Source organism: Mustela nivalis, assembly GCF_964662115.1.
Source record: "Mustela nivalis genome assembly, chromosome: 10".
NCBI lineage: Eukaryota > Metazoa > Chordata > Mammalia > Carnivora > Mustelidae > Mustela > Mustela nivalis.
Window position 1 is genome coordinate 20,065,831 of NC_139029.1, and position 12,279 is coordinate 20,078,109.

The 12,279-nt window shown below is 44.4% G+C and overlaps 2 protein-coding genes and 1 long non-coding RNA gene across 10 annotated transcripts in view; 2 read left to right on the forward strand and 1 right to left on the reverse strand.

The window, feature by feature from the left end:
* The window catches only part of PHACTR4 (phosphatase and actin regulator 4), a 110,645-nt gene extending 107,193 nt beyond the window's left edge, over positions 1 to 3,452 (forward strand). For all 6 annotated transcript variants that reach the window (XM_082684807.1, XM_082684804.1, XM_082684808.1 and 3 more), the window contains one exon: positions 1,190 to 3,452. In XM_082684807.1, coding sequence (XP_082540933.1) covers positions 1,190 to 1,205 — 16 coding nt within the window. In that variant the 3' untranslated portion in view covers positions 1,206 to 3,452. The remainder of the gene's footprint in view (positions 1 to 1,189) is intronic.
* The window catches only part of WASF2 (WASP family member 2), a 937,387-nt gene that overhangs the window by 815,502 nt on the left and 109,606 nt on the right, over positions 1 to 12,279 (reverse strand). The gene's annotated exons all lie outside the window — the stretch shown is intronic.
* On the forward strand, positions 9,736 to 12,264 carry LOC309841653. Its single transcript, XR_014299222.1, has 3 exons — positions 9,736 to 9,866; positions 10,868 to 10,901; positions 11,785 to 12,264. It is a non-coding gene; the product is annotated as an uncharacterized lncRNA (long non-coding RNA).

Here is a 12,279-nt window from a genome sequence, read left to right on the forward strand (position 1 = left end):
TCACAAGTAGGCAGAGAGGCAGGCAGAGAGAGAGAGAGAGGGAAGCAGGCTCCCTGCTGAGCAGAAAGCCCGATGCGGGCCTCGATCCCAGGACCCTGAGATCATGACCCGAGCCAAAGGCAGCAGCCCAAACCACTGAGCCACCCAGGCGCCCCAGTGTTTATTTTTTTAAAGAATTTATTTATTTAGGGACGTTTGGGTGGCTCAGTTGGTTAAGCAGCTGCCTTCGGCTCAGGTCATGATCCCAGCATCCTGGGATCGAGTCCCGCATCAGGCTCCTTGGTAGAGGAAGTAGGGGGGAAGCAGGCTCCCTGCCGAGCTGAGAGCCTGGTGCGGGGCTCAATCCCAGGACCCTGAGATCATGACCTGAGCCGAAGGCAGAGGCTTTAACCCACTGAGCCACAGCTTTTATTTTATTTTTTTTTAAGATTTTATTTATTTATTTATTTGACAGACAGAGATCGCAAGTAGGCAGAGAGGCAGGCAGAGAGAGAGGGGGGAAGCAGGCTCCCTGCTAAGTAGGGAGCCCGATATGGGGCTCGATCCCAGGACCCTGGGATCATGACCTCGGCAAGGAGCCTGCTTCTCCCTCTGCCTCTGCCTGCCATTCTGTCTGCCTGTGCTTGCTCTCTCGCCCTCTCTCTCTGATAAATAAATAAAAAAATCTTTAAAAAAAAAAAAAAAGGAATTTATTTATTTATTTCACAGAGAGAGAGCACAAGTAAGGAGAGAGGCAGGCAGGGAGAGAGAGAGAGAAGAGGAAGCAGGCTCCCTGCCGAGCAGAGAGCCCGATGCGGGACTCGATCCCAGGACCCTGAGATCATGACCTGAGCAGAAGGCAGAGGCTTAACCCACTGAGCCATCCAGGCGCCCAAGATAGTGGTTTTTAAAGGGGAAAATTATTTGTATGTAAAGGATGGACAGGAAAAAGAACCAGGAAAGCATTCTGAGGAAAGGCAATTAAAGAAGAAGTTAAACAGGACGCCTGGCTGGGCTCAGTCAGTAGAACATCTGATCTCAAGGTTATGAGTTCAAGCCCCACACTGGCCGTGGAGATGACTTAAGAAAAGAAGAAAAGTCAGGTAGAATTAGAGTAGCAAAGAGGCAATTTTGATAAACGAGAGTGTAATTGCAGTAAAGGAGTCTACAGTATCTGATAACTCGGCTCTTTCTGCTCGTCTTGTTTTAGCTACCATCGTCCGTGACGTTGAAGTCTGAGAAAACAACTAAACCTCCCAACGCAGGGCTGCTTGGCTGCTTCAGTCTTCAGAGTCATGTGGAAGGAATTTCTGCACTTCCCCGCACAGCCAGGGTTGAGTCCTCTGGGATGTGGCTCCGGGCGAACAGCACTTCTGTGAACGTAGCTTTTCACTGGAATGGGTGGTCATGTGCCGCTCTGGCCAAAACTGAGCATTTTTCCAGTGCCGTTGAACCCTGGGATACTGCAGCATACTTATGGGGTCCTCCTCACCAGCCACCCACGCTCCGGGCCACCCGCACCCTCACCCCAAGATGACTGCCTCTGCGGGGGCACAGTTTGCACCGTTCGCCTTACCTGCTCCGTCCTGGTTGGGAGTGCACCTTGTGCAGGCACCAAATTCCAGCTGTCAGATCCAGCTGGTGGTGGGAAGAACCTTCTGGAGGCCGCCAGCCTTCTGGCAAAAGGGCCCCCACCTCCAGGGCATGCCTCCACACCACACTGGCACGTCCGTTGAAAACACCGTACTATACCTCTCGTAACACAGCAATACAGGCCTCTTCCAGCGATCAGGCCTCAGAGAAGCTCAGGATCTGACATGTTCTTCCTTTTCAGCACAAGTCATCCTGATTTTTATTTTTAAAGTTTAAGAGAAAAAAAAAAAATCTTGAAGACGTGCTAGAAACTTGTGTTTTTCCTACCTATGAAGCAATCTGAGCTGCAACTAGATTCCAAGTTAGGAAAATGAGAAAGCATATATGTTTTCTACAGACAAAACCAACACCAAAAAAGGCCTTTATTGTTCATGCCAACTTGGCAGAAAACAAACTCATGGCTTAAATGTTATAAGCTGTTGTACTTTTGTCATACCAAATGAGATTCTAAATCATTCTGAACAATAGGGGTAGTCTCCTCTGTAAAACAGAATTGTGGCAACTCCGTGGGAGCAGCTGTCCTCCTTGGACCTCCCCTCCCGCCCCCTAAGGTCACAGTAAGATCTAGGGACATGGGTGCTGGACCAGAAGGTGTCTCTGGAGGAGGAAGTGGAGGGGCGCCATCATGACCCACTCCTCCCTTCTCCTCAGTGCTGCTGGCCCTCCTGCTGCGCGCTCCCCCTTCCCTCCTGCTGACTTTACCCGCTCTGGCAGCTTCCCCCTCAGGTACCCGTCCTCTGCCAAGCTGTCGCCAGTATCCTCAGTGCCCCGGCCTGGACTCAGTCCCCATCCCTTGTATTTGTAATACGTACTAATATGATTTTCTAAAACAAAATTCATTTGCTTTCTTTGAGTTTTTATTTTGAAAACCATACAGCCTCATCCTTTCCTTCTAATACCTGTCCATACTAAGTGGGGGAAAAAAAATAGTTCCTTTTTTAACTGATGAATGTGGCTTTTTTCCCCTTATTTTAATGTTCATAAAACAGTGGCTGTTTCATAGATTTCTTCTGCGGTCCCTGTTCTGTCGCAGCTGTTAAGTAGACATTCCTTGTTTTCTGCTTTTATGCCCCTGTGATATTTGCTGAAAAAATCAGAATATCAGGTCAAAACGAAGGAGGTGAGGTGATCATGAAAGGGAGTGTTTTCTCTCTGTATGGGGAATAGAGAAGTCTTCGGATTTCTCAGTTACTGTCACATGCTTTGCAGCTATGAAACTGGTGGGGCCACAGCTCCTTGAAGCTCATTACATTCGGTGTGACTGCAGGAAAAGTGACAGTTCTACACAGTTGTCAGAGGTCTGTATGTAAGGTGGCCACACATATGACTTGCTCTGTTGGGTCGGTTTGGAGACTGTTTGGCTGATGCCAGCATTCTCTGTGACTTGAAGTGACATTTTCAAACCCTTCTTCCGCTGCCTGGCTTTGCCTTCATGTGCCAAGTTTGAAACAGGATTTGATTACCTGAGCTACTTGTCTGCTCTCTGTGCCGCCAAGCACTCTAGTTCGTCTTTCATCTCATCATGTCCTTTTGAAACTAGACGCTTTGGGGATCAAGTCTTTTCAGGTGTTTTTATATATATACATATACATATACATATATATATATATATATATATATAATGGATTTTGTGTTCCCTTTTTGTGTAAGTAACAATTCACAATCATAATGTAAAGAAGAAATAAATGATGTATTGTACTTCAAGATGTTTCCCTGATGTACAGAATCTCCTTGTAAAGTAAATAATTGCGTTGTATATCAGTCTTCTTATCAATATTAATTATAAAGTATTTTAGAATTAAAAAAAAGCCAAACTATTACTCTGGTATGAGGTGCTTATTTTTTTGATTTACCTTATTCCAAAAGATTTAAGCTAACTTAAAATGCTGCTAGTCACCCTAAATGAGAAGTAAATGAGGGGGAAAAATAATACTAAGAATATTAAGTGTAGGGACACCTGGGTGGCTCAGTTGTTAAGCGGCTGCCTTTGGCTCAGGTCATGATTCCAGGGTCCTGGGATTGAGCCCCACATCGGGCTCCCTGCTCAGCGAGAAGCCTGCTTCTCCCTCTCCCACTCACCCCCTGCTTGTGTTCGCTCTCTTGCTGTCTCTGTCAAATAAATAAATAAAATCCTCAAAAAAAAAAAAAAAAGAAGAAGAAGAATATTAAGTGTCGCCAGAGGTGAGATCAGTGAAGTTTCTGTCTGTGCACACGAGTAGAAAAAGAATGGGCTGCGGAGAGAGGAAAGCCAACTGTGATCACCCGCCACTCCTGTAGTATATACCAGCTATGGCACCAGGTCCATTATCCTGTCGATCCCACCCCTAATCTGGGAGGTAAGGGGAAATACACTCCTGTTACCAGTGAAGAACCTGGGAGGTAAAGTCTCCTCCTGAAGGTCAAGGCCTGTAATCACTCTTTGTGTATATTCAGTTGTCCTACAAGGATTTACCCTGTGTGGACCACACAGAAGTAGACTTTAGGCTGATGGCGCAGTAGGACAGACAGTTCCTTCCTCATGTAGTCCTCGGGCAAGCAGCCCAGTGTCAGTCAAGGTGGCCCCACCGAATGACTCACTTTCCTCTTGTCACTTCAGAGAATGGCTTTGATGAGTACACCACCCTTTACCAAGAGAGGAGAAACCATGAGTCAGAACTACTCATGTCATTGAGTTCTATCTGCTCCCAGATTTTCCTTCTCCTAGCCCTCCAAAGACCCCACAGGGGCCGAAGCTCCAAAGAGATCTCACATTGCCATTGCTCTTTTGAGGTTAAGCATTGTCCACAGAAGGTGCACCTTGCTCGGAGTTTGCTGAAACGATGAATGAATTTAGGGTCCTTAGGGATTTATATTAGTGTGCCCAGGCCAGGGAGGACTATAGTTGGCGACCAAGAGGAGTAAGTACAGTAGATATTGAATGGGAGGGCATGGGATAGGAAGTATACCTATGAAAGGTAAGTGCACAACAAAGAGAAGCCAAGCCCTGAAACCAAAACAGCCCAAACCACTGCTTCAAGGCTCTATTCAGTTCCAGCTCTAGGAGACATAAAGCATAAAGCAGGAACCACCAGCAACCTGGGCCACTTGGTCAGTCTGTCTCGTGTGAGTAGCATTAATTTCTTGCCCCAAAAAAGCCTAGAGGCCATCTGACAGAGACAAACATCATTAATTTTCCTCTATCTGGTACTGAAGAGACACACCATTCATTCGTTCATTCATTCATTCATTCAGTATTTATCTCCTTCCTAACCACCACCCCCAGGAAAAAAATCTTCCCTTGATCTTTTTCTCAGTAAACTTATTACCTACCTCCAGCTTTTCCTACCCTCCCTTGACATAATCTATTCTAATGTTAATTTAAATTCCTACATAGTCCAAGCAAAGGAGCTAAATGAGTGACAAAGGAAGAAGTGATGCGGATGACAACTGAATATGCTACTTGACATTGGCTTAGGACCTCTGGTCTCTCCACACCACTTTCCATTTCTAAAGCCAGAGTCACTCACCTCATCAAAATCTAAACTAAATCCAAAATGAAATGGCTTTGCCTGAGGTCACCAGTGACTTTTCAGTTAACTGCCACTTCCCAAACTTGTTTCTAGCTCCTAATGTATTTGACTGTTCTGCAGCATTTGATGCTTTGGGCCATGTCCTAGTCCACAAAACTTCTTCCTTGGCTTTTCAGATCCCCTGTCGCCCAATTCTCTGATCATGCTTTCTCTGCCCTGGTGACTTCTTTCCTGACCAATATCCTCTTGTCACTCTCCCTGCCCTCCCAAGGTGACATCAGCTACCACTCTTATTCTTACAATTTCTATATCTCTCTGCGACTTAGATTCCTTGTTGGAATCCAACCCTATATCCAGTTGCCCTTTGGACACCTATACACCCAGATGTTCCCAAGGTAACTTTTCTGCATCACCAATGTGACCTTACTGTCTACCTCCACAGCCTACTTTCTCAATCATTGGAGTTAGAGGACCACCTATGTTCACTCTCATAAGCCTAAAACTTTGGTATTATCTGCAAGTTCCTCTCTCTGCAGGTTCGGTGAGACAATAAATTCTGTGCAATCAGAAATGTCTCTCGATTCCTAGATCTCCTCTTGCCTTGTTTACCATCACAGTTCGAAGCTACCGTAATATAATGGGACTCTATAACCTCTGATCTTTCCAATGTATCCTCCAATATTGCCGCTAGAGTTTCCTTTCTAAAATGCAAAGCTGAGGGTGTCTGGGTGGCTCAGTGGGTTAAGCCTCTGCCTTAGGCTCAGGTAATGGTCTCAGGGTCTTGGGATTGAGCCCTGCATCGAGCTCCCTGCTCAGCAGGGAGCTGAGGGAAGCTCAGCTTCTCTCTCTCTCTCTCTCTGCCTGCCTTTCTGCCTATATGTGATCTCTCTGTCAAATAAATAAATAAAATCTCAAAAAAAAAGTATCATTGTAAAACTAAATTAATTACTTAAGTAAAATGCAAAGCTTGTCATAGCAATCCTTTACTTCAGAACTTAGTGGTCCCTAGTTGCCTGCAAGATAAAATTCAAGCCCTTGGGCCTGGACTACAGCAGAGTTTATGATCTAGCATTGGCCCACTTTCTCGTCTCGTGAAAAGGGTAGGCCCTTCTTCCTTCAGTGTTCCTCATCAAGCTCACTTTTTCCCCTTCCCAGAAGACCACAGTCCTGCTCGCCCCACAGCCGGCAGTGTTCTCATGATCCACACTCCACTCCTTCCTTACACCCTCCCAGTCTGAGGTCAAATTTTAACTCCCAGGAAATTGCCTTCAGCCTTCAGATTGTTCCGTTGCTCTGTCCTCTGTGTTCTCAGAATGCAGCACTTCTTGAGTTATCATTTGCCGGTACATCTATTTCTCCCAGTCGGGGGCTCTCACAGCAAAGTGTTTCAGGCTGGCTTATTTGGTAGAGCCTGCGACTCCTGATCTTGGGGTTGTAAATTCAAGCCCCACTTGGGTGTAGAGATTACTTCAAAATCTTAAAGAAAAAAAATAAAAGTTTCACGTCAGAGTTCCCTGTATCTAGCATAATGTTTAGCAAATAAATCATATCCACTAGTAAATGTTGAATGAGTGACTGAAAGGGAGCTGAATACTGGTAATATGGCCAGACAAATAGCAGAATTATTTGTCTTCTCTCCTTTATGCTACTGGTGCTCAAACATTTTGGTTTTTTTGACTCCTTTACAATCTTATTTATTTATTCAGATTTTATTTGTTTATTTGACAGAGATCACAAGTAAGCAGAGAAGCAGGCAGAGAGAGAGGGGAAGCACTCTCCTTGCTGAGCAGGGAGCCCAATGCAGGGCTCGATCCCAGGATCGATCATGACCTGAGCCGAAGGCAGAGACTTTAACCCACTGAGCCACCCAGGTGCCCCCCACTCCCTGAATCTTAAGTGAAACTGAAATCTGTGAAATGGAAACAATTACACACATGCTTGTTTTGAAGGTACACTAAGATGAAGAGTTGGAAGACCATGGGACTCTTGATCTCAAAAAACATAAAATGTGCCCTTTTTAACTATGTTTAAGTATACAGTTCAGTAGTCACTGTGTGCACACTACAGTATAACAAATTTCCAGTACTCTTTCCTCTTGCTAAACTGAAACTCTGTACCTACTGAATAACAATATTCCCAGGGTGCCTGGGTGGCTCAGTCAGTTAGGCATCTGCCTTTGGCCCTGGGTCATGATCTCAAAGTCCAGGAATCAGCCCTCCCTCCTGTTCCCTGCTCAGCAGGGAGTCTGCTCTCTCTCTCCCACTCCTTCTGTGTGTTCTCTCTAGTTCTCCCTCTCAAATAAATTAAAAAAAAAAAAAGAAGATGAAGAACAATATTCTCCCTTTCTATATACCCACAGTCCCTGGCAACCACTTTCTATTTTCTAAGAGTCTGAGAAACTTACCTTTTTTTAAAAATATATAATTTATTTATTTATTTATTTATTTGACAGACAGAGATCTCAAGTAGGCAGAGAGGCTGGCAGAGAGAGAGAGAGAGGAGGAAGCAAGCTCTCTGCAAAGACCCTGGGATCATGACCTGAGCTGAAGGCAGAGGCTTTAACCCACTGAGCCACCTAGGTGCCCCAAGAAACTGACTTTTTTAAACTGCAAACTTGTGATGATAAAATGTTACCAATACAGTTTAGTGACAGAGCTTCAAAACATACTAAGGCATCGGCAGGTTTTAAATTTTTTTAATTTATTATTATTTTTAAAGATTTTATTTATTTATTTGACAGCGAGAGTAGGAACACAAGCAGGGGCAGAGGAAGAGGGAGAAGCAGGCCTCCTGCCTAGCAGGGAGCCATGACCTGAACCAAAGGCAGACGCTTAACAGCTGAGCCACCCAGGCATCTCAATTTTTTAAATTTAAATTCAATTAATTAATGTATAATATGCTATTTGTTTCAGAGGTAGAAGTCAGTGATGCCTCAGTCTTATATAATACCCAGTGCTCATTAGGGCACCAGCAGTTTTATCCACCATTTCACTTTATAGCATCAGTGCAGAGTCAACACAGTGAAAAAGGCAAAAAAAAAAAAAAAAGTCTAAGTATTATTATGAAATAGTTTTGACCTCATGGATCCTCAAGAGTCTCAGAAACCCCCAAGGTTTGACAACTCTGCTTTAAAAACCATTGTTCTGGGCATGTTTCACATCTTTAAATCTAGGTAATAATACCACTGTCTTAGAATTGCTGTGCTAGTAAATAACCTACACAAAGAATTCAGCACAGAGGCACCGGGGGGGGGGGGGGGGGGGGGGGGGGGGCAGTCAGTTAAGCATCTGCCTTCTGCTCAAGTCCTGATCCCAGGGTCCTGCCTTGGGAATCCCTCCCTGCTCAGTGGGGAGCCTGCTTCTCCCTCTCCTCCCAGCTTGAGTGGTATCTCTTTCCCTTTTTCTACCTCTGACTCGATCTCAAAAAAAAAATAAGTAGAAATCTTTTTTTAAAAAAGGGGGTGGAGCACAAAATCTTTTAGGAGGAACACTATAAATATTTCCACTCATTATTACCTATTACCTAATCTTTATTTGCTTAACACCATATTCAAAACTCTATCACATTTGCAACATTTCACATGTAATATGTATCCCCAGAATTCTTTATTTGCCTACTTCTTTATATTAGGGGAGCGTGTGTTAAAATGTGCTTAATGTAAAATTTACCTTTTTAACCATTTTTAAGTGTACAGTTCATTTGTATTAAATACATATATCCATTGTTCTGTATAGGAGGGTTTTGATTTTAGCCAATTCCTTATTTATTTATTTATTTATTTATTTATTTATTTATTTATTTGGGCTCCTGGTGGCTTAGTCGGTTAAGTGGCATCCTCCCTAGGGTCATTCCAGTTCCGAAAAAGGCTCCCCGCTCAGCGGTGGTTGCTTCTGTCTTTCTCTCCCTGCTCGTACTTTCTTTCTCTCTCTCTCTCTCTCTCTCTCTCCTCTCTCTCTCTCTCTCAGATAAATAAATAAATAAATAAAAACTTTTCTTTTTCAAAATTTTATTTATTTACTTGAGAGAACAAGAGCACGAGATAGAGTATAGAGTGGGAGATACTCAGCTGAGCCAGAAGCCCTACGCGGGGCTCGATCCCACAGTGCTAGGATCATGACTTCAGCCAAAGGCAGCCATTTAACCGACTGAGCCACCCAGGCGCCCTAATAAGTAAACTTAAAAAAAAAAAAAAAAATTAGCCAGTTCGTGTAGAAGTATTTCTGTCCTATTTATCTACTCATTTATCAAATGTTTAATTTCACATATGACAGGGAGGATTCAATCGCTTTTGTGAGTGTGCATTTTTCTAGATGGCTTTTTCGATTTTGCATATAATTACCCCAAAGTGTCGGGGGGGGGGGAGTGGCGACTTTATTTGAGCGTACATCCTGCAGACTGAGTTAGCTGATTGCTGAAAAGTGAACTTGCCACTCAGCAAGGACTACATATTTCTAAACCCCGCTTCAATCATTTTCGTTCCCCAGCAAGGTTCCCGCGCGAGGGCCCTATTGTTCGCGAAAAGCCTCCGAACCAGGTAGGGGTGGGGCTTAAGGCTCAGTGGTTCCCAGAACCCTTAGCGAATTTCCGGTTCCCTAACTGCGCAGGGCGATGCGCAGGCGCAATAGATAAACCTTGACTTCCGCGCGCTTCAGGAGGTATAAATATAGATGCCCGGGGAGTTGCTCGGTCTTTTCGAGAGTTGCGGCTTTGCGCTTAGGGTGGCTGGTGAGTCTATTTACCCGTTCGGTTCGTTAGTTCTAGGTCTAGTACTCGGGTCTCGCCAACTAGATTGCCTTTTAGGCTTCTTCTTCTCCAGGATTCCCTTCAGCGGTGTCCGTGCTAACTACACTTACTCGTGCAGCGGAATTGGGCCGGATGTGGGCCGCTGAGGCCTCGCGAGCCGCGGATCTTGCCTATAATCTAAGGCGCTCGCGCTGAAACCTGCAGAGATGCCACCTCCCCCGCCGGTCGTTAAATGCGCGGCCCATCCCCGCCCCGTTGCCTATCGCCCGGCTTAATGAGCTTGTCTCCCACGAGGCGGTGGAACTGCATGCGGGTCCTTTAATTCTGACACCCATCTGAGCTTAATCGATTTCGAAACGGACGATTCTTTCCTTTATGATGTAGGGAGAGGTCACGACTCCTGATGACCGGTTTATGGGTAGGAGCTGTGTCAGCGGCTCTGCATTTGCTATTTCTTTGAAAGTAGTGCTAATCGCCTGTTGGGGTTTGCAAATATGTGTGGGGTTCCTGGCTGAAAGTGCGTTTAGATCACTAACAAGAGACTGCTGATCGGTCTTTAACTCGAGTTTCGTTGGCACTTGGGAATTCAGGGTCCACCCCAAAATGGATATTCTGGGGAAGTAGCAGTCAACTGGTTGAAATTTATTTCTAGCTCATTAGCTTGCAAGTTAGTAAATGACAGTGATCAACGTGGATATTCCCGGGAGGTCACTCTCCCCGGGCTCTGTCCAGGTGGCGTACGGGAGCATAGGGCTCTGCCCCGTGACGTATGGTCCCTTTCCACGACGTTGGAGATGAAGCTGGGCCTTGAGTCTGCGCCTGCATATTCCTACAGCTTCTCAGAGTCCTCTGGACCATGACTGAGGAGACAAACCATGCAGGAAACAGCTCTGTAGAGCACCCTCTGTCTGGATCTAGGAAAGAAAAATCTCTTATCAGCTGCTGTATTACTAGATTAAGCTCTTGCCTACTTTGCTTTGCAGGGATCGCTCAGGATTCCAAATAAATTGATTCCAGGTAAGTAAACCAAAGAATTTGGGTTAAGAATTGTTTTTGGTTTGTGTTTTCTCGTTGACATTTAAGTCACCCTAGGTCAGTTCCTTTTCATTAATATGTTCCTGCCATTTAATACACCCAGATAGAAACTTTGCTGCATTATGTTGACATGTTGACAGTTTTGTAGATGTATGCTCATATCTGGGAAGATACCTTGTTATTCAGTATTAGTTAATATTTTCATGTCTTTAATTGTCATGTGATAGGGTGGAAACTTCTCTACTAATGGGGAAATTCTTTAACAGTTGGGGTGAATTAACCAAAGTCAAAGTCAAGATTATCAAAGTGTGCATGCAAATCATAGTTAAAGCAAATGTGCATACAACCTCAAAGTCTGTGTATGGTTACCAAGGATTTGGTCTCCCGTACAAGCCCTTTCCCTGAGATGAAGATGGGTGTATGTACCTAAATATTGCTAAGACCCTGAGTAATTAAGTAGAGAAACCATGAGACCATATTAACAACTGGGTTTTTAACAGGCTTTTGTCACATTCACTTGTGTAGCATGGAATGGGGAGAAATGAAATTTCTTAAATCTTTTGAGGGTGATGCTGTTTAATCATGGGCATTCCAACGTGGATACACCTGGGAGGTCACTCTCCCCGGGCTCTGTCCAGGTGGCCTATGGGAGCATAGGGCCCTGCCCCATGACGTATAGTCCCTTTCCACAACGTTGGAGATGAAGCTGGGCCTTGAGTCTGCGCCTGCATATTCCTACAGCTTCTCAGAGTCCTGTGGACCATGACTGAGGAGACAAACCATGCAGGAAACATCTCATGAAAGCTCGAAATTTTTAGTGAGATTGTGAATATGAGTCTGATCCTCTTTATTTGTTTTCATTCAGGAGAGAAGAGGAGCTTCACCTAACATTGGCTGTTAACCTTTTGGGTCCTTTATTTGGCAGGGAGGGTTGGTAAAATGAATGATAAATGCTGATAAGCCTGGAAGTTTGGAAGCTTGGGCATATTTGACCCATTTTTTCAAACTGCTGTTAATACTAAATTTGGGGAACAAGTGGAGTATTCTCTAGGACAGGTGCCCAGTAAAATTTGACTAATGCAGACGGGACTAAATATGGCCATGTCTATTAAAACAGTCTGGTCCTTTGACCCACAAAGCCCAAAGATTCCAGAATGCCTATGAAGAGAAAACTTGTCCTAAGGAACTTAAGATACTACTTGGCCTTTTCTACTATTCTCAGTAAACTGGGATTTATAACTACATAACTGAATGGAGAACAGAAGCCTATGAGATCCTAAGTATGTCTTAAAGATGCAGGTCTGTTTATAATGTATTTATGAATTACAATAAAGATGACTACATATTTGTGTGGCTCTTT